This window comes from Aethalodelphis obliquidens, unplaced genomic scaffold (assembly GCF_003676395.1).
Source record: "Aethalodelphis obliquidens isolate GAN/ISIS:26980383/991018 unplaced genomic scaffold, ASM367639v1 scaffold3, whole genome shotgun sequence".
Taxonomy (NCBI): Eukaryota; Metazoa; Chordata; class Mammalia; order Artiodactyla; family Delphinidae; genus Aethalodelphis; species Aethalodelphis obliquidens.
The window spans coordinates 70,675,122-70,697,507 of NW_020837947.1; the positions used below are offsets into that span (position 1 = coordinate 70,675,122).

At 39.4% G+C, this 22,386-nt stretch overlaps 1 protein-coding gene across 6 annotated transcripts in view; it reads left to right on the forward strand.

The window, feature by feature from the left end:
* The window catches only part of SNAP91 (synaptosome associated protein 91), a 159,250-nt gene that overhangs the window by 43,721 nt on the left and 93,143 nt on the right, over positions 1 to 22,386 (forward strand). For 5 of the 6 annotated variants that reach the window (XM_027091414.1, XM_027091410.1, XM_027091435.1 and 2 more), the window contains exons 3-7: positions 10,058 to 10,200; positions 10,839 to 10,914; positions 11,669 to 11,771; positions 13,508 to 13,601; positions 15,241 to 15,352. In XM_027091414.1, the coding sequence (XP_026947215.1) occupies positions 10,058 to 10,200; positions 10,839 to 10,914; positions 11,669 to 11,771; positions 13,508 to 13,601; positions 15,241 to 15,352 (528 nt within the window). The remainder of the gene's footprint in view (positions 1 to 10,057; positions 10,201 to 10,838; positions 10,915 to 11,668; positions 11,772 to 13,507; positions 13,602 to 15,240; positions 15,353 to 22,386) is intronic. The other variant, XM_027091445.1, reaches the window with a different exon arrangement.

A 22,386-nucleotide genomic window follows, 5' to 3' on the forward strand; every position in this document is an offset into this window, starting at 1 on the left:
GTAACCCTCCGCTCTGATGCTATTCTCAGCATCTGAGCCCTGGATTCTAGAGTTTATCCTGCCTTGAGAACGTCCCATAAATTATCTCTACCCTCTTTTCAAACTCAGCTCTTTTTGACTTCTCCTTCTTGATCTCAAACATGCTTACACGTGTCCCATCTTTAAGTGATAAAAGCCTTCCTTTGACCCTCTCCTCCACTCACACCCAGTCTGTGCTTGGGCTCTATTTCCTTTGCATGGCAGCAGTCTCCTAGTCGTACATTTTGTTCTTAGGGTTCTCTTTGCTAGGACTTTTGCAATGTTTGATACCAGTGATCCCTGACTGCTTCTTGAAATTTTTGAAGCTCTCTTCTTAATTGGCTCCAAAATTTAATTTTCCTGGGCTTCTATTTACCATTCTGATGGTTCTTTCGCCCAGTTTTCTTCCATTCATTTCTTAAATGTTGGTCTTTCTTGGTTTTGCTTCTTATTTTCAGTAAGATAATTTTCATTGTTCTTTGTATGATCCATGGGTTACCTCTTCTACTTTCATGATTTCAGCTCCCATGTCTTTGCTGGTGACTCCCAAAGTTGTATCTAGACTAAGCGTTTCTCCTGAGCTTTAGAACATACTTCCAGTCCCCTATCAGACATCTCAATTTGGAGCTCCAATAGCTACTTCCTATGTATCATGTCTAAAATAGTTTATATCTCTTTTGAAACCCACTTTCCTCCTCATTTCAGTCAAAAGCATTTACTGGGCCCCAAACTAGAAATCTGGAATTATTTAAGATTCCTTTTCCCTTCACCTCTAATATCTGTGTGCTCACCTGCAAATCCTCATAGCTGTATCTCCTAAATTTCTTTCTGCTACATTCATTATCTCCCTGTCTTCATTGCCTTTTCGTGAGTTCAGCTTCCTCTCTCTGGCTATCGCTGGGCTTTCTAATGTACCCTTGTCCTGTCTTCTAGTCTATCTTTCCAGGCAAAGGTGATTCTTCCTTATCTGCCTCTTCTTACCTTGCAGATATTATTTAGTAGTCACTGGGTAATGTGGTTGCCTGTAAAAGCAAAATCTTATTGGTACTTTTCTGCTAAAAGACTCCCAGGGGCTCCCCTTGGTCCAAAGGGTGAAGTTGAAACTCTTTAATGCCAGGTGTGAGATCTCTCACTGGCCATTTTCTGGCTCTTTAGTTAAGTTTCTCCCCTCCGTCTGCCCACATATACCCAGCCCCCAGACCACCACAGTTCTCCAGGGACACGTCCATCACCTCTTAAGGCTGCACTCTTTGCACATTTGCTAAAAATGTCCTCACTCCCCTCCCATGTCACAGTCGACTTAAGGGCCCCACGCCACTCTTTCCTTCCCATGGAGTCTTTCCTAATACCCCAACATACTCTCACAGTGCACTGCATGGATAACAGCGTTTACAGACATTTATTTTGGGTGCCTACTTTGTTCAAATCATTTGCAATCCTTATAATAACCCTGAAAGGTAGTCATTATTGCTCCCACTTTAAAGATGAGGGCCCGAGTCCAAGATACATAATATTAAATGATTTGTCTGAAGTTAACACATCTAGACGGGGGCTGAGCTAGGCTCTGGACCTGGGCTCTTCCTGTTCTATTAGTCTGTATCTCTTTACTCTTCTAGGGATTTCTTTACTATCTGAACATGTATTCATCTCCTCTGATCAGCAATACATTTCCACATCACCAGTTCAATAAATAAAGGAATAGAAGAATTTGTGACTGACACAGAGTTTCAGGTATAAAGCAGTCCCCTGATATAATCTCAGAAAACAGTGTTAGAGCTTAGTGATTTGTCTTTGTCAAAGAGCTGTTTATTTAGATCTTGGGTAAAGTATTTTGGTTCTTGTACATTTTTGTCAACAAATGTTTACTGTGCGCAGTGTTCTCCGAAGCCCTGCCCAGGAAACAGACATTGGTATGGTTGTTTCCATCCTCAGAGAGCTTTGGTATGGCAGGAATTTATGACAGATACACAGCTGATGTGGACAGGCGGTAGGAATAAAGTGCCTCAGGTTTTTAAGCAGAGGAAGGTCACGTGAGACTGCATTCAAATGGGACCAGGAAAGATTTCCTGATGGATGAGTAGAATTCCAATAAAGGGAGATATTTATTTTAAACTTCCCATCTTCCTATTCAGGGGATAGGAAGTTTAAAATAAATATAAAGTAAGAAAGAAGTCTGGTTTGGTCCATTTATAATTCAGATCAATTATTGATACCCTTTAGTCTTGGAGTTAAGAGCAGTGATGGAGTATCGATTTTAAAAATTCTGTTTATTGTACAGTAAACAAATGCATAAAGTAAATGTGGAGCTTAATGATTAATGAGTGTGGATTTTAAGTAAGGAACGGGTGGGTTTGTCTTTGCGTTTGTTGCGTGGGATTTCCTAGACACTGGGTATCATGTGCAATCCTCTGCAGGACGGGTGTGGCCTGTAAGAGAATTCCGTTTTCTCGTCCTGACAAGGTCGTCTTGTCTGTTGAAGTAATTTTCTTAAGTCCACACTGCACCAGGGTGGCTTTGCTTCTGTTCCTTAGGACATGGTCTTTGGTTGCCTCAGCTAACTTTTTGACAGTGCTCACGTTTTCTGAATTCTCGGCAGCCCCTCTCGGACACTATAGACATTTTTTTCCCCAAGGTACACCTGGAATAGTAGCTAATATGTAGATGTGGATGGTGAATGTGTTACAAAGATTTACTGTCTTATAAACTCAGGTCAGATCATAGTAATTTAATGCCTGCATGATGTTCTGTGAAAGCTTTGATGAGCAGAGTGGAATTCTTTCTTCTTTTACTGTTCCCTCTCATTCTGTCACTTACATGACAAGTGTGTTATTAGCACCCATCAAAATTAAAATCCAAGTGAAGTAGGCTTTTCGATATAGTATTTCAAAAAATACACTTAATGTTATTGCCTTCAGATGGTATATAGCAGGAGTCCCCAACCCCCCTGGGCCGCACAGCAAGAGGTGAGTGGCAGGCAAGCGAGCGAAGCTTCATCTGTATTTACAACCTCTCCCCATCGCTCGCATTACCGCCTGAGCTCCGCTTCCTGTCAGATCAGCGGCGGCATTAGATTCTCATAGGAGCTCGAACCCTACTGTGAACTGCGCATGCGAGGGATCTAGGTTGTGCGCACCTTATGAGAATCTAATGCCTGATGATCTGAGGTGGAGCTGAGGTGATGCTAGCGCTGGGGAGCGGCTGCAAATACAGATTATCATTAGAGAGAGATTTGACTGCACAGAGACCATAATAAATCAATTGCTTGCAGACTCATATCAAAGCCCTATCAGTGAGTGGCAAGTGAAAACAAGCTCAGGGCTCCCACTGATGCTGCATTATGGTGAGTTGTATAACTATTTCACTATATATTACAATGTAATAATAATAGAAATAAAGTGCACAATAAATGTAATGTGCTTGAATCATCCCGAAACCACCCCCCTGCCCAGTCTGTGGAAAAATTGTCTTGTATGAAACCGGTCCCTGGTGCCAGAAAGGTTGGGGACCGCTGGTGTATAGAATAAGTGTCCACATGTTTGAGACATTGTGCTAGGAGTGATAACAAAAAAGATTAACATAAAGTTTAGCTTTCCTGGGAGTTTGTAATTTTAAAAAATGACAGTGGTACCAGAAAACGGATAAAATTCAGAAGAGGATACAGAAGAGAATTCAATAGAAAAAATAAGTCCAAGAAAAAATAAGTACATTGGGTAAATGTATTTATATGTCCATGTGTGAAAATATGACATTTAATTTGCTTTGAAGGAAAGATATTTATTTTTTTTGAATTTTATTTCATTTATTTTTTTATGCAGCAGGTTATTAGTCGTCAGTTTTATACACATCCGTGTATACATGCCCATCCCAATCTCCCAATTCATCACAGCACCACCACCACCCCCCTGCCACTTCCCCCCTTGGTGTCCATACGTTTGTCCTCTACGTCTGTGTCTCAGTTTCTGTCCTGCAAACCGGTTCATCTGTACCATTTTTATAGGTTCCACATATATGCGTTCCACAAATATACGATATTTGTTTTCCTCTTTCTGGCTTACTTCACTCTGTATGACAGTCTCTAGATTCATCCCCGTCTCTACAGATGACCCAATTTTGTTCCTCTTTATGGCTGAATAATATCCCATTGTATATATGTACCACATCTTCTTTATCCATTCGTCTGTCTATGGGCATTTAGCTTGCTTCCGTGACCTGGCTATTGTAAATAGTACTGCAGTGAACATTGGGGTGCATGTGTCTTTTTTAATTATAGTTTTCTCTGGGTATATGCCCAGTAATGGGATTGCTGGGTCATATGGTAATTCTAGTTTTAGTTTTTTAAGGAACCTCCATACTGTTCTCTATAGTGGCTGTATCAATTTACATTCCCACCAACAGTGCAGGAGGGTTCCCTTTTCTCCACACCCTCTCCAGCATTTGTTGCTTGTAGATTTTCTGATGATGCCCATTCTAACTGCTGTGAGGTGATACCTCATTGTACTTTTGATTTGCATTTCTCTAATAATTAGTGGTTGAGCAGCTTTTCATGTGCTTCTTGGCCATCTGTATGTCTTCTTTGGAGAAATGTCTATGTAGGTCATCTCCCCATTTATGGATTGGGTTGTTTGATTTTTAATATTGAGCTGCATGAGCTGTTTATATATTTTGGAGATTAATCCTTTGTCCATTGATTCGTTTGCAAATATTTTCTCCCATTCTGAGGGTTGTCTTTTCATCTTGTTTGTAGTTTCCTTTGCTTTGCAAAAGCTTTTAAGTTTCATTAGGTCCCATTTGTTTTTGTTTTTATTTCCATTACTCTAGGAGGTAGGTCAAAAAAGATCTTGCTGTGATTTATGTCAGAGAGTGTTCTTCCTTTCTTTTCCTCTAAGAGTTTTATAGTGTCCGGTCTTATATTTAGGTCTTTAATCCATTTTGAGTTTATTTTTGTGTATGGTGTTAGGGAGTGTTCTAATTTCATTCTTTTACATGTAGCTATCCAGTTTTCCCAGCACCACTTACTGAAGAGGCTGTCTTTACTACATTGTATATACTTGCCTCCTTTGTCATAGATAAGTTGACCATAGGCGTGTGGGTTTATCTCTGGGCTTTCTATCCTGTTCCATTGATCTATATTTCTGTTTTTGTGCCAGTACCATATTGTCTAATTACTGTAGCTTTGTAGTGTAGTCTGAAGCCAAGGAGACTGATTCCTCCAGCTCCGTTTGTTTCCCTCAAGTCTGCTTTGGCTATTCAGGGTCTTTTGTGTCGCCATACAAATTTTAAGATTTTTTGTTCTAGTTCCGTAAAAAATGCCATTGGTAATTTTTTTTTTTTTTTTTTTTTTTTGCGATACGCGGGCCTGTCACTGCTGCGGCCTCTCCTGCCGCGGAGCACAGGCTCCAGACACGCAGGCTCAGCGTCCATGGCTCACGGGCCCAGCCGCTCTGCGGCATGTGGGATCTTCCCGGACCGGGGCACGAACCCGTGTCCCCTGCATCGGCAGGCGGACTCTCAACCACTGCGCCACCAGGGAAGCCCTGCCATTGGTAATTTGATAGGGATTGCATTGAATCTGTAGATTGCTTTGGGTAGTATAGTCATTTTCACAATATTGATTCTTCCAACCCAAGAACATGGTATATATCTCCATCTGTTGGTATCATCTTTAATTTCTTTCATCAGTGTCTTATAGTTTTCTGCATACAGAAAACTTTTGTCTTTTGTCTCCCTAGGTAGGTTTATTCCTAGGTATTTTATTCTTTTTGTTGCCATGATAAATGGGAGTGTTTCCTTAATTTCTCTTTCAGATTTTTCATCATTAGTGTATAGGAATGCAAGAGATTTCTGTGCATTAATTTTGTATCATGCAACTTTGCCAAATTCATTGATTAGCTCTAGTAGTTTTCTGGTGGCATCTTTAGGATTCTCTTTGTATAGTATCATGTCATCTGCAAACAGTGACAGTTTTACTTCTTCTTTTCCTATTTGTAGTCCTTTTATTTCTGTTTCTTCTCTGATTGCCATGGCTAGGACTTCCAAAACTGTGTTGAATAACAGTGGTGAGAGTGGACATCCTTGTCTTGTTCCTGATCTTAGAGGAAATGGTTTCGGTTTTTCACCATTGAGAATGATGTTTGCTGTGGGTTTGTCGTATATGGCCTTTATTATGTTGAGGTAGATTCCCTCTATGCCCACTTTCTGGAGAGTTTTTATCATAAACGGGTGTTGAATTTTGTCAAAAGCTTTTTCTGCCTCTATTGAGATGATCATATGGTTTTTAATGTTAAGTTTGTTAATATGGTGTGTCACATTGATTTGCATATATTGAAGAATCCTTGCATCCCTGGGATAAATCCCACTTGATCATGGTGTATGATCCTTTTAATGTGTTGTTGGATTCTGTTTGCTAGTATTTTGTTGAGGATTTTTGCATCTATATTCATGAGTGATATTGGTCTCTAATTTTCTTTTGTTGTAATATCTTTGTCTGGTTTTGGTATCAGGGTGATGGTGACCTCATAGAATGAGTTTGGGGGTGTTCCTTCCTCTGCAATTGTTTGGAAGACTTTCAGAAGGATGGGTGTTAGCGCTTCTCTAAATATTTGATAGAATTCACCTGTGAAGGCATCTGGTCCTGGACTTTTGTTTGTTGGCAGATTTTTAATCACAGTTTCAATTTCATTACTTGTGATTGGTCTGTTCATATTTTCTATTTCTTCCTGGTTCAGTCTTGGAAGGTTATAACTTTCTAAGAATGTGTCCATTTCTTCCAGGTTGTCCATTTTATTTGCATAGAGTTGCTTGTCGTAGTCTCTTAAGATGCTTTGTATTTCTGCGGTGTCTGTTGTTACTTCTCCTTTTTCATTTCTAATTTTATTGATTTCAGTCCTCTCCCTCTTTTTCTTGATGAGTCTGGCTAATGGTTTATCAATTTTGTTTATCTTCTCGAAGAACCAGCTTTAAGTTTTACTGATCTTTACTACTGTTTTCTTTGTTTCTATTTCTTTTATTTCTGCTCTGATCTTTATGATTTCTTTCCTTCTGCTAACTTTGCGTTTTGTTTGTTCTTCTTTCTCTCATTCCTTTAGGTGTAAGGTTAAATTGTTTATTTGAGATTTTTCTTGTTTCTTGAGGCAGGCTTGTATTGCTATAAACTTCCCTCTTAGAATTACTTTTGCTGCATCCCATAGGTTTTGGATCATCGTGTTGTCATTGTCATTTGTCTCTAGGTATTTTTTTATTTCCTCTTTGATTTCTTCACTGGTCTCTTGGTTATTTAGTAACATATTGTTGAGCCTCCATGTGTTTGTGTATTTTACATTTTTTCCCCTGTAATTGATTTCTAGTCTCATAGTGTTGTGGTCAGAAGAGATGCTTGATATGATTTCAGTTTTCTTAAATTTACTGAGGATTCATTTGGGACCCAAGATGTGATCTGTCCTGGAGACTGTTCCGTGTGCACTTGAGAAGAAAATGTAATCTGCTGTTTTTAGATGGAATGTCCCATAAATATGAATTAAATCTAGTCTGTTGTGTCATTTAAAGCTTGTGTTTCCTTATTAATTTTCTGTCTGGATGATCTGTCCATTGGTGTAAGTGAGGTGTTAAAGTCCCCCACTATTATTGTGTCACTGTCGATTTTCTCTTTTATAGCTGTTAGCAGTTACCTTATGTATGGAGGTGCTAGTATGTTGGGTGCATATATATTATTTATAATTGTTATATCATAGATCATTATGTAGTGTCCTTCCTTGTGTCTTGTAACATTCTTTATTTTAAAGTCTGTTTTATCTGATACAAGTATTGCTACTCCAGCTTTCTTTTGATTTCCAATTGCATGGAATATCTTTTTCCATCCCCTTACTTACAGTTTGTATGTGTCCTTAGGTCTGAAGTGGGTCTCTTGTAGATATCATATATATGGGTCTTGTTTTTCTATCTGTTTAGCCAGTCTGTGTCTTTTGGTTGGGGTATTTAATCCATTTACATTCAGGGTTATTATCGATATGTATGTTCCTATTACCATTTTCTTAATTGTTTTGGGTTTGCTTTTGTAGGTCCTTTTCTTCTTTTGTGTTTCCCACTTAGAGAAGTTCCTTTAGCATTTGTTGTAGAGCTGGTTTGGTGGTGCTGAATTCTCTTAGCTTTTGCTTGTCTGTAAAGCTTTTGATTTCTGCATTGAATCTGAATGAGATCCTTGCTGGGTAGAGTAATCCTGGTTGTAGGTTCTTCCCTTTCATCACTTTAAGTATATCATGCCACTCCCTTCTGGCTTGTAGAGTTTCTGCTGAGAAATCAGCTGTTAACCTTATGGGGATTCCCTTGTATGTTATTTGTCATGTTTCCCTTGTTGCTCTCAGTAATTTTTCTTTGTCTTTAATTTTTGCCAATTTGATTACTATGTGTCTCGGCATGTTTCTACCTGGGTTTTTCCTGTATGGGACTTCCTGCACTTCCTGGACTTGGGTGGCTATTTCCTTTCCCATGTTAAGGAAGTTTTCAACTCTAATCTCTTCAAATATTTTCTCTGGTCCTTTCTCTCTCTCTTCTCCTTCTGGGGCCCTATAATGCGAATGTTGTTTTGTTCATTGTTGTCCCAGAGGTCTCTTAGGCTGTCTTCATTTCTTTTCATTCTTTTTTCTTTATTCTCTTCTGCAGCAGTGAATTCCACCATTCTGTCTTCCAGGTCACTTACCCATTCTTCTGCCTCAGTTATTCTGCTCTGGATTCCTTCTAGTGTATTTTTAATTTCAGTTATTGTATCGTTCATCTCTTTTTGTTTATTTTTTAATTTTTCTAGGTCTTTGTTAAACATTTCTTACATCTTCTTGATCTTTGCCTCCATTCTTTTTCCGAGGTCCTGAATCATCTTCACTATCATTATTCTGAATTCTTTTTCTGGAAGGTTGCCTATCTCCACTTCATTTAGTTGTTTTTTGGAATTTTTTCTTGTTCCTTCATCTGGTACATAGCCCTCTCTGCCTTTTCCTCTTGTCTGTCTTTCTGTGAATGTGGTTTTTGTTCCACAGGTTGCAGGATTGTAGTTCTTCTTGCTTTGCTGTCTGCCCTCTGGTGGATGAGGCTATCTGAGAGACTTGTGCAAGTTTCCTGATGGGAGGGACTGGTGGTGGGTAGAGCTGGCTGTTGCTCTGGTGGGCAGAGCTCAGTAAAACTTTAATCTGCTGACTGCTGATGGGTGGGGCTGGGTTCCCTCCCTGTTGGTTGTTTGGCCTGAAGCGACCCAGCACTGGAGCCTGCCGGGGCTCTTTGATGGGGCTAATGGCAGACTCTGGGAGGGCTCACACCAAGGAGTACTTCCCAGAACTTCTGCTGCCAGTGTCCTTGTCCCTTGGTGATCCACAGCTGCCCCCTGCCTCTGCAGGAGACCCTCCAATACTAGCAGGTAGGTCTGTTTCAGTCTCTTATAGGGTCACTGCTCCATCACCCTGGGTCCCGACGCGCACACTACTTAGTGTGTGCCCTCTAAGAGTGGAGTCTCTGTTTCCCCCAGTCCTGTCAAAGTCCTGCAATGCAATCCCGCTAGCCTTCAAAGTCTGGTTTTCTAGGAATTCCTCCTCCCGTTGCCAGACCCCCAGGTTGGGAAGCCCGACGTGGGGTCAGAACCTTCTCTCCAGTGGGTGGACTTCTGTGGTATAAGTGTTCTCCAGTCTGTGAGTCACCCACCCAGCAGTTATGGGATTTGATTTTATTGTGATTGCACCGCTCCTGCCATCTCATTGCAGCTTCTCCTTTGTCTTTGGATGTGGGGTATCTTTTTTGGTGAGTTCCAGTGTCTTCCTGTCGATGATTGTTCAGCAGTTAGTTTTGATTCCCATGCTCTCGCAAGAGGGAGTGAGAGCACATCCTTCTGCTCCACCATCTTGAACCAATCTCTCTGACATTTAATTTTTGAAAATCTTTTTAGCTGTTGTCAGTGCAATTTTGGACTCATAAACTCAACAGGTTTAAATGTTTAAAATTTGAAATGAAATTTTTTTATGCAATCATTAGTGATATTGACTGAAATCTTCTATTTCCATAGATTTGATCCAGGCTACCAATGAGACCAATGTTAATATTCCTCAGATGGCGGACACGCTCTTTGAGCGGGCAACAAACAGTAGCTGGGTGGTTGTATTTAAAGCTTTAGTCACTACGCATCATCTCATGGTGCATGGAAATGAGGTAAGCCATGTAGACCTAACTTTTCTTTTTCTGGCAGGGGAGGGAGGCTGGTGATGACTTAAGTTTCTTAAGCTTTCACTAATTAGGAGAAAAATAAGAGGAAGTATATGGTTCAGAGTCATCTGGAGTACAATTTTAATCTACTGTTTAGCTGTTTTTCAGAAATATGTTGTTAGACATTTTGTTAGGGATATCAAAGTGTTAAATCTGTATATACCATGTAAATGTATTAATGGACAAAAATATTAGGAGAAAGGAACAACAAAATTATTTTCCCATTGGGAAGTAATTCTTTGTGCCTCTGTGTGAAAATTGCTTTCATAAAAATGTTTAATTTTGGAAAATATTGACTAAACTAAAAATTAGCCATTTTATATGGGATACCTACCGAATCCTATTAAATTGCCGTGTTTCTGTTATATACAGAAATGAAAGATCACACAATTTAATTCTATTTCAGTGGGTCTGATCAGTTTTTATTCCCCCTCAGAGAAAGCCCACAGACTAGGAAACTTTATACTGAGTAAAAAAGATCACAATGAGAATTTATGTTTTTAGAAAATTGTCTTTAGTATCAGAACTTGTTTAAAGTAGTGATTTCAGAATATTGATGTTTAGTTCTGACTTTTGTTTTTCAGAGATTTATTCAGTATTTGGCCTCTAGAAATACACTATTCAATCTCAGTAATTTTTTGGACAAAAGTGGATCCCATGGTGAGAATATTATGTTTTATAATTTTCTTGCTAATGTTTTTGATGCAGAATTTTTTGATTTTTGAAGTGAGGTTATTAATTAAAAATCCGTGTTAACTGATAGCTCCATTGGATATACAAGGAAAAAAATGTAAACCTAACTACATAGTTACTTTATATTAGCTTTAAAATACTTAATTGTTATGCAACTCAGCATATGAATTATACATTAATTCTATTTCTTGTCTTTTTCAGTGTTTACCTTAAAAAGTAACAGTGGGTACGTTAGATCCACAATTGTTTGTTAATGAAGGTGTAAGAGACAATGAAATGAAAAAGTACTTTGCCAATGAAAAATAATCCAGTTTTAAATGTTTTTTTTGTAAATTATTAGCATTTGTACTGCAGTCATTTGTTCATTCAGCATATATCCTGGTTGTCACTTAACGTATAAGGCAAGCACACCAAGCACGTGGATAGTTCTCAGATAGCTACATGTATTAAATCTGCAACAGTGAACAAAAATGCAAGGAAAAATCAGAAAAGGCATTCTGTACAAAGATGGTAGCATATCTAAATTGAATAGTCTTGGAATGTCTCATGCCAAAAATATTTTTGCCTGAAGTAGGATTTTAAATGAGGCCTGTCTGGTACACTTATTGACCTCATCTTAGAATTATTTATATTTGAGGAGTTTAAAAAAAAATTGGAGCTAGCAAAGCACAGTTGAAGGTATTTTATTAATTAGTTTTATCTCCTCTGCCTCTCTCCCCAGGTTATGATATGTCTACCTTCATAAGGCGCTATAGTAGATATTTGAATGAAAAGGCTTTCTCTTACAGACAGATGGCATTTGATTTTGCCAGAGTGAAGAAGGGGTATGTTTTTTCTTTCTCATATTTATTTGAGCAGAAGAAGTCTTTGAGACATACTTGATTTATCTTAACTAAGTTAATTGCCAACTAGTTTTGATCACGAAGGCCCAGTTTATAATAACCTAAAAAAAAAACTCAATAATATTATGCAAGTTAGCCTTGTGGTTGCAATGTTACTTATTTATATTTTCATGCAGAAAATCTGATTTGCTGCTCAGAGTTGACATGGTACAACATTTTATTTTGTTAAAATCAACTCAGAATTCTTCAACAGTTATTATATTATACCTTCAAATAATTTTAAATGGAGAGAATTTAAACAAGTTTCATTTAAAAGAACATGGCTGTAGTCGACAATAGTTATCTCATTGTGTTTTGATTGAGGTGAAACTGAACTGTATGTGTGTGTGGAGATCTGTCACAGATCTGGAGAACAGATAACACTGTCCTACTGTTATACATGCACACACACAAACACATGAAAACACACCATATCTGAACTAATTATTAATACTAACCATTGATTAGGAAAAATCTCATTGATATAGACTCCTTGCATGTTTAATTCATAATTGCTGTTTATTTCCCTCTAAATAGATGTTTGAGTTTAATCAAAAGTGTTCAGCTATAGATCTGTGCAAATCTTGTATCCATTCCTAATTTGAAATAATAGCAACATATTGTACAAAGTTTAATATTTTAGTCTCAAGAATTCACACAAAGAGATATAACTCTGTTTTCTGATAGCTGACCTCAACTTAGCTTTGAACTACTTTTTTTTTTATCATGGTAGTGAAAAATATAAACTTGCCTATTGAAAATAAACTAGTTTCTTGTGGGTGAAGATTTTATAAAATTAAGGTTTGAGTTCATCCCCATCTCATTAGAGATGATTCTAGTTCCTATGCCTTCCTCTGACTTCTTACATGGCCCTGGGCAGCCGTGCCTGATGTTCCGAGCTGGACTGTGACCTCTCCACAAGATGTCCACAGCCTTCTTAGAAACTTCTGCACCGCCGAGTGGGCACATAAGGGCACTTTGGGATGCTTTCCCTACCGTTGAGGTGGGAGAGACCGAAAGCTGCCATTATCAGCACCGTCACGTCACCTGGGCATTTTCCTCAGCTGTTTCACTCCTGCTGCTTCTTGACCATCTCTGGATACAGGAGCTCCCTAAGAGGCCTGTGGGTGGGTGCAGGCTTCAGTGCCCCCTACAATGCACCCTTCAGTGCTAACCTCCAGTCACATTTTCTACAGCTGGTTAAACTCAGCTCTTTTTGACCAAACTGCAAATCAGAATGCCTTTTTCTTCACTTGATGGTTAATAGTATAAATTCTGTTCCCAGTCCTACAGGTTTTGAAGACTTCCAAGACATGTTTTCTCTCTCTCTCTCTCAAAAACAAACAAACTGGGGTTTAGGAAACCTAGATTTTTAATACTACTATTTCTGTTATAGATTTAGAAAAATCCATTCATAAATTCAGCTGGCCTCTTTTATCCAGACCACATTGCTTTCTTCCTGAGGGCAGTGCATAGAAAGCACAGCCTTTGTGGTTAAGGAATGCATGTGGGTGAGAAGGAGTATAGAGAAGGGACCCAGCCAAAGCCTCTTCACATCTCAGAATCATCCCAGGAGATTAACAAGGAAATAGGAGGAAAACAGTTTGGAACAATGCATGTGGTCTCAAATTTTCCACATACAAGTAAGTTTTACCTTTTTGGTTTTTGTTAAATTGTAGGGCTGATGGTGTCATGAGGATAATGGCTCCTGAGAAACTACTGAAGAGTATGCCCATACTACAGGGACAGATTGATGCACTGCTGGAATTCGACGTACGTACCTCACCAGAAAATGCTTCTTACACAATCATGCTGCCTTTTATTTGAAGGTGGGCTACAGATAAGGAATTTCCTCAGGAGACAGATTTAGGTCTCCCTCATATAGTTGAATTAGATGAACACTTAGTTTAGGCTGTCAGTGAGGAATAGAGGATTTTGGTTGTCCAGATTGTCCGAGAAGTTTACAGGTGTTTACTTCAGTCATGGGAAACTACGAGTGGTGCATTCTTGGATCCCCATGTTCAGAGCAGGATGGTGGCCTCCTGTTGTGTTTGACAGAATAAAGTAGCTGCAAAACATACGTGCAGGCAGCTAATACCCCAGCCTGCTATTAGAACCTGTTTTATACAGTCTGTTTAAATGGCACCATCCATGGAAGAGAATTATTTTTGTTTCGTCATGGTCCTTCTTCCTGCCAATGCCAACGTGGCTTGTCTCTTAAAACCAAACCTGTATCTTGACTGTGATGGTGGATACACTAACTTACACATGCGATAAGATGATGTAGAACTAAACTTACACACAACAGGTAAAAACGGGAAATCGGAGTAAGATGGGTGGATTGTATTGATAACAGTATCCTGGTTGTGACACTGTACTATAATTTTGCAAGATTTTACCTCTGGGAGAAACTGGTAAGTAGTACATGGGAATCTCTATATTTTTCACAGTTTCGTGTGGATTTGCAGTTTATTTCAAACTAAAAATTTTAATTAATGAAACATACCTGATTTGTGAAAATAAAATGTTCTGCCCTGTAGGAAGATTCTTAACTCACATTGTTATCTTTCCTCTGTTTTGGTGGTTGCCTAAAACAAAGATTTTCCTCAAATATTAGTAACTAAAATCTCTGTTAAGATTATGGTTTCGTCTATCCTAGTCACAACACCCAACTCCTGTGAAATTTCATTTAAAGCAGCAAACCATCTTACTGTTTTTTGACAGATTTGACAGTAAGGACATCACTAGGTATATATGGAATTGCTTCTCTTAACTTTTTTTCTTATTATTCATTTTTCTTTGCTTTCCTTACCGTTGATGTTGGTACTGTCTTACTTAAAGGAGAAAAGAAGTCAGAAAAGGAAAAAGAGCAGAGCACGAGGAGTTGTGAGCAAGGACTGGGAAATGGAGAGAAATCATTCTTCTTGGTGCTAGTGATTAGAGTATTTGTTGGGTGGGTGAATACTGTGAGTCTCCAGAATTATTTTAGGGGTAGACGGCTAGGGTATGTTTTCCCTATGCTAGGCTTCCTCTCTGAGTCACTGCAGGCCCCTGGAGCCTGAACTCTTCCACAGAGATCATTACACAGGGGAAGGAGAAGAATGTAATATGGCATAGTGAAAGCAGCAGGAGTCCAGGTGTTCAAAAGTTGGATTGGATTTATCTGTGGATCATTAATCACATAGAATGTATATATGTCTTATAATTGATAGGACTAACTTCATTGACTTAAATTGAAGCAAAAAAAATAGGCAATCCAGTTTTTGATATTGGTAGTGTTACTCAAAGAGTTATGCAGCATTTGGTGAATATGAATGAATTTCTTAGTCATTTGAGACTTCTTAACATGCTCTGAGAAAAATTGTCATTTGATGATCTGCAGTTAACTTATGAAATTTTCATCTGTTTCTAGGTACATCCAAATGAACTAACAAATGGTGTCATAAATGCTGCATTTATGCTTCTTTTCAAGGACCTTATCAAACTTTTTGCTTGCTACAATGATGGAGTTATTAATTTACTTGGTAGGTAGAACTACTGAATGGTGTCTGTGAAGAGAGACTGTATCAGAATGCAAAGATTTGGATGCTACAGACTTCATAAAAATCTAAATACACGGCTCATTCAGGTCACATGTCTGTGTGTGTTCTTATGTCGAGATTAAGTGCAGGGAATGGAAAGCATTCTAGGTATTTTCAGCAGAAAGAGATTTCATACAGGCATTTTGATGCTTACAAAATTTTGGAATGACCGAAGGAGCAGGTTCTAGGCTTTGCCTCTTGGAATAAGTCCCATAACAATACATAACTGTTCCACTGTGCTGACAACTACCTCTGATGCCTCCCCTGGAGGTGCTCCTATTTTGATATAGTTCCATACATCTCACTATCTTTCATTTGCCATAAAGTGAAAATCAGATAGATACACTGCTTGACATTTGGCCTGCAGTAAAAGATTTCTTTCTACTGACAGGGTCACCCCTTTCTGGGATATAATGATTCAGCAAACTTCCACCTAGTGCCAATCTGAGAAAGCATCTCTAAACCAAGCTTGAATTATTTTCTTCCCGCTGTCAGCTGGTCATAGGGATCTCCCAGAGGCTCTAGGCATGATTGGAGGGAGAAGTAGCCGTCCAGAAGATGTAGGTATGCTGGGAGTGTGAGCCACCTGTTCATACAACCTACATGGGTTTTCAGGCACTGCTCGAGGCTGATCGCTTATATTACCGCCTCCATTTGATGATGGAGTATATTCTTGCACTTGTCTAGCTTTATGGTTTGGTGTATAAGATATCGCTTGAGGTCTTATGATCACTTGGTATTCTCTGGTCAGAACGTCAGTCTCTAGAAGCAAGCCTAGAGCAGTTTTTCCAAAGGAGATCAGTTACTATCTGAAAAAGAAATGGCCCTGCTCCAAAGCGCTAGAGGCTTCTGTTGTATTTTCCTGTTGGCATGTGCCAGAGTCGTCCTGCAGCATTTGGATCTGCTGTAGACACTTGCAGTGCCTTTAGCTCTGCAGGAACAAAGGCCCGAGTGGCCCCAGGTTGGAGCAGTTGCAGAGTCTTCCTTGAGCTGGGCCCTGCTTCCATCTGACACCATACACCGATACTCTGTTTAGAGCAGCACATACACACGTTGTCTATGCTACCTCCAAAACCGAAAAAAGCTCGGCAAAACTTTCGCCTGCCTTTTCCTTACAGAGAGTGCAAGGTGAAGCAGTGTGTCTTTCAGATGGAGGGGACCTTTGGACCCGCAGAAACTTCATCGATGTAGCAGGTCCCTGGGCTTTCATAGATTCTCTCTCCTTCCCCTTGACCTGCCTGTGACTTACTAGGCACCTAGCATACCTGAAATTCTTTCCCACCAGCCACAGTCAACCTCATGTCATCAAATGATATCCAGTGGCATTATGACAACCAGAGAGGTTAATATACTTGACGTAAGACAGTGACCGTGTACTGGCATCCCTGCCAGATGAAAGAAAACTACTTCTGATGGGCTGTGTTTACTGGGGTAGATAGAAAAGAACTTGCTAGTTTGATAGATGCTTATCACATGTCAGCAACTGTGCTGATTTTATGCTGGAAAGGAGGACACATCTGGATCTCTGCAAGTAAGAATCATCACCTGATAAGTTTCCAGTAACCTACAGTTCATCTCTAAGATTCACTCATCTTTTGCACAAACCAGGTATGCAAGTTAACTGGGAATATGATGGAATTGCTACCCTGTATCTTTGTAGAGATCATGAAACCGATGTGGGGATCCTGCTAGGTTTAAAGTATTTCTGTGTATTTCAGAGTATTTCATCTATGTATTCAGGAAACTGGGGAAATAACCACGGATAGTTTCATGCATCCACTGGATCTAATTTTTTTTTAATCTCCTAACCCCCAGAAAGCCTCCACTCAGATCGGTAGAAAATATAGTGACATTTTGGATCCCCAGAGACTAGCATCGGCTTAGAGTCTGTGTCCCTGAAAATTCTGGGTATGTCCCCTTTCCCATGTGTGTAGTCACTCTGGTAAATGTCCCTTTGCAGAAGAGTAGGAATAGATGCTTTTGGCTGTGTTTCAAGGCTCTTACTCAAGAATATCTGGAGGGCTTATTAAAATTGAGGTTGCTGGATACTAACTCAGAGTTTCTAATTCAGTAGGTCTGGAGTAGGGCCTGAGAATTTGCATATCTAGTGAGGGCCTGGATGGTGCTGGGTTTGGGGGACTACAGTTTGGGAACCACTGTGTTAGATCCACTTCCGGATGTTCAGGCCAGCTTTTTTTTTTTTTAACATCTTTATTGGAGTATAATTGCTTTACAGTGGTGTGTTCGTTTCTGCTTTATAACAAAGTGCATCAGCTATACATATGCATATATCTCCGTATCTCCTCCCTCTTGTGTTTCCCTCCCACCCTCCCTATCCCACCCCTCTAGGTGGTCACAAAGCACCAAGCTGATCTCCTTGTGTTATGCGGCTCCTTCCCACTAGCTATCTATTTTACATTTGATAGTGTAGATATGTCCATGCTGCTCTCTCACTTCGTCCCAGCTTACCCTTCCCACTCCCTGTGTCCTCAAGTCCATTCTCTACATCTGTGTCTTTATTCCTGTCCTGCCCCTAGGTTCATCAGAACCTTTTTTTCTTAGATTCCATATGTATGTGTTAGCGTACAGTATTTGTTTTTCTCTTTCTGACTTACTTCACTCTGTATGACAGACTCTAGGTCCATCCACCTCACTACAAATAACTCAATTTCGTTTCTTTTTATGGCTGAGTAATATTCCGTTGTATATATGTGCCACATCTTTATCTATTCATCGGTCGATGGACACTTAGGTTGCTTCTACCTCCTGGCTATACAGGCCAGCATTTTCAATCGGTGCTTCTTGGCATGTTCACGCAAATTGATGAATTATCAGTGACATCAGAAAAACGAACGTAATGGTCCTTCTTTACTGCTCAGAACCTTTAGAATTTTTTTGAATTATCTAGATTTTTATCAATTAGGATTGCCCGATTCAGGAGGAAAAAAATACAGGACGTCTCATTCAATTTGTATTCAGATCAACATGAATAACTTTTTTAGTATTAGTAAGTCCCATGGAATATCTGGGACCTACTTATGCTAAAAATTATTTTTTACAGTTAAAATTTAACTCAGTGTCTTGTATTTTATCTGGCATCCCGACTGCCGACATGAATTTGCACAGTCTTGCACTTCTTTTAGCATGTATGTTTTTTTCCTCTTGAGTCAGGCTTTGTACCTGTCTCCTGAGGACATGCTGGATTGCTGGGTTCTAAATCTCATTCTAGGTATTGAAGCAGTTGGCAAGGGGAAGGGAGTAAGAAGTAGAGGGACAGAGCACGAGGAGAATTTTTATTCCCTCGTGGAAGGTGGGTTGATTACATGATCTCCAAGCAACGCAGGACCAGCCTCTTCAGACTGAGAAAGAAAAGCCTCTTCCAACAAGGGTAGCTCATTTTGGTTTGAATCTACCCAAGTACTTTCCTTTCCAGTTTTCTCTTTTAATAAGAGTCCTAACTTTCACAAAGGAGACCCTGTTGAAGCTGGAAATTTAACTTGCCCACATACATTATAATTCAGCAACTCACAAGATTAGACTCTCTGACTTTGGCGATGACAGCCCTATTGTGTCTGTAAGGTTAAGATTATTTTAGGGCAGCTTGGAGTACCACAGTCTGACTGGAGCCTTGAGCCAGTCATTTTAAATCCTGTGTTGTCATTTTCCTTTTTAAGTTCTCCAGTGGAGTCGGGAGCAGCCGTCCACCCCACAGTTCCATCTGCCTTGTTCTCGTCATGGTCTATCCCAGCAGCTGCTTATTCTGATAAGCTCCATTCTAGGTGCTTATTTCAGAAAACCATAGGTCATAATTTAAGTCATTATTTTGCTCCTGTGCCGCACAGGTTCCGAGAATCCCATTCTCCACTAGTTGCAGGTGGTCATCACTGCCTTCACATTCATTCAGGTTATCTATCTAATCCCAGATTCCTCCCTTTGACGTTTTCGAGGGTCTGATTTCTCCAGCCTCTTCAGCCACCAAATACTGCGTCTATGCAAGAAACAGAAACCACCCACGTATTCTAAGTAGAAGGGGATTCAAAACAAGGGGTCAGGTCTTCATTTAATTATGGGAAGCCTACAGGAACGGGTCCTGGTCTCGGCCTCCTGAGATGCTCCTGAAGTAACCGGTTCTTGTGCTCTAGGGAAGCTACCGCTTGTGAGGCCACTACTTGAAAGTATGCTGAAGCAATCTCGGCTGCCTTACAGCACTAGGGAGCTGGAGAACGGACACTTGAAGCTATAATCCAGGGAGTCAGATCAAGTGGCTGTGACTGTGACAGTTATTCCCTAAAGCCCAGGAAAGCTGGAGGGTGACAGTGAAATGCTGTGAAAGGTAGCTTACCCTCCAAGGATCTTATCACTTGCCATAGGAAACAGCTGTTCAGGTACAGGAAGCCTGCTGCTTCGGCCTCAGTTTCACCTTCCAGATCGCCCACAGGTCTGTCTAATGTGCGGAACTAAATCTGCATCCAGATCCCTGGCTTCTCATGAGTCTAGAAAAAGATAGAATGGAATTGGGGGAGCCAGTCACCAACGTCGAATACAGTGCCCTGGGAGGTTTTGCCTTTCCTGGGGAGAGATTCCTGCCCGTGGTGTGCAGTTCAAAACCACATCACCTTTATTTCAGGTGAGGGAGTTTGGTGGCAAGCCAAGGAAGGTAGACTTTTCCATTCGCTTCTGCTGGCTGACCTTAATCTTCTTTACAACTCATAAATGTGAGCTTTTGCTAAAGTTCATGTCCAGCCATCTGCTGTTTTGCTTTCTCTGTGTATTCTTCACTGGGAAACTTATCGTTTCCATTATGAAGAGTCTCACATCTATGCTTTCAGTCCTTCCCTTCCTCCTGAGCTTCAGTTTTGCACGTCTGCTTATTTGTCAACACTTAAATTTAAATATTGTGTTCTTACCTGAAGCTTTGAGTTTCCCACTGACTAAAATCTGTGCCAGTCAGAAATGAAGTTCTGTTGATTCATTCTCATCCTCTCTCCCCAGTGTACCCCCACTTCATCCCCACTTCTGCTTCATGAACACTGGACTTAATGCCTTTACCATTGATTTAGCAATTAAAGATGTTAAGTCATGTGACTCTCCTCTGTTATTGTCTTGAACACTCCTTAAATGCTGTTCTGCTTTACTTTATGTTGACTTTACAGATGGAGTGTATTAAGCATGCATTTTCTCCTTGTATTAAAATAATGAACATTCCATGTATTTTTTTATTTCATTTAATTTGAAAAAGAGAGTCTCTTGCCTAAGATTAGGAGCAGAAAAGGAGAAGAGTTGTACCTTTTCATATTAGAGACCTAACCTTTCAAAAGTGGTAGTTGTACATTCTGGCCTCACGACACTGTGGTGTTGAGTGGCCTTCATTCAGCATTGTCAAATTGCTCTTGTAAAAGTAACACTCTAGAAGAGAAGTATATGCAGTATCCCAAGTGTTTTGAGACAGGTCTGTTTTTTGTTTGTTTACTAACTAAGCGCTAGGAATTAACTTTATAAATATATCATGGGTGAGTCTTAGTCAAGGACTTCATGACCAGTTCTCTGCATCTAATGTTGGAATCAACAGTGGTGCAAATCTTAGCAAACATTTTATCACTGTAATGAAACTCTGATGCATGAATAAGAAGATGCTTCCCTTACTGACTAGTGGTCGTTAGTAATAGCTTACATGCAGGGTCTCAGTTTGTTTCACAGGGATGAGATACCTTTTCATCTGGTTCTTTTCCTTGGACAGTTATTCTGCAAAAGCCAGTACTAATATGACAAGGGAATTTATCAACACTTTATAAAGATTCACATTACAAATGTCAATATTTGATCATTTCAGATACTGAAAATCAACATGTTATCTTTATTATGAAAGAAAGAGACTCATTTCTGGGTGACCCATCCCCTCTGTTAAAAGTGTTAATTTCTCTGGTCTCTTAAGTGGGTGAGGGAACTTTACAGCTTTGCACTGATCAGTACATGTTCCTTCTCTGTGTCATTACCACTGTTACAGAACCACTTATGAGATTATAACCTAAAACCATCATTATTGAAAACTCTTTTGTTGCTGAATCCTAAATTACCACAAAAGATACAAACAACTTAAAAAGCATCCAGAGGAGACAAAAAAACACTGCTTAAGATTTTGATGCATTGGTTCTAAGAGGAGATTGAGATTATTCAGTTTGATTTCTCTTTTTGTGTTATCACTGAAGATCTGATTCAAAGAAATAAACTTATAGTAAAGAAAAGTAATTTAGACACTTGGAAGAAATTGTTTATGTGAAGATTGTTTAAAAAGCAAGAAAGGTGTGTTTTACCAGAATAAGTCCTAATTTTCAAAGGTTTAAACTGAAAAGATCTGTTCCCCTATAACACCATATTTCTGTCTCTAGCTTAGAAGACAGGGTGGGTGGACAAAGAAAGTATACTTAAATTTGGCCATTTTTTAAAAGACCCACTTTCCTCTCAAATCCTAACAACTAGAATACATTATGTGTTTGTTTTCTTGATCTTTTTGCTTCCCTCGAATACCCTGCAGGGGAGGTCCACGTTAAAAGTAAAATTACCAAAAAACTGTCAACAGAAGGTAATGATTAGCTACCCTCAATAATTAGTTCTTTGTGTAATTATATATTATTAAACCTTTCATGAGAAAATTAAAAATACTTTTGAGGTAGTAAAATTACATGCCGAATGAAATCCAGAACTTTCAAATGTGAGAAAGCATAAAAATAGCATATGTTTAACCATGTGCAAATATGAAATAATGAAGATACTGAGCCAACAGTTATGATCCAGGGTTGCCAGGGAGCTATTGTAGACACTGACCGACTGTGTCTCCATCCGCAATGTTAGTAATTTTTGACTGAATGAATGGATGAATGACTGGCTGGGGAAAGCACTGTTAAAATGCTAGTTTTCTTCAAAACATGTATGGAGAAAATACACTCTCATACTACAATTATAATTCATAATTCTAGTCT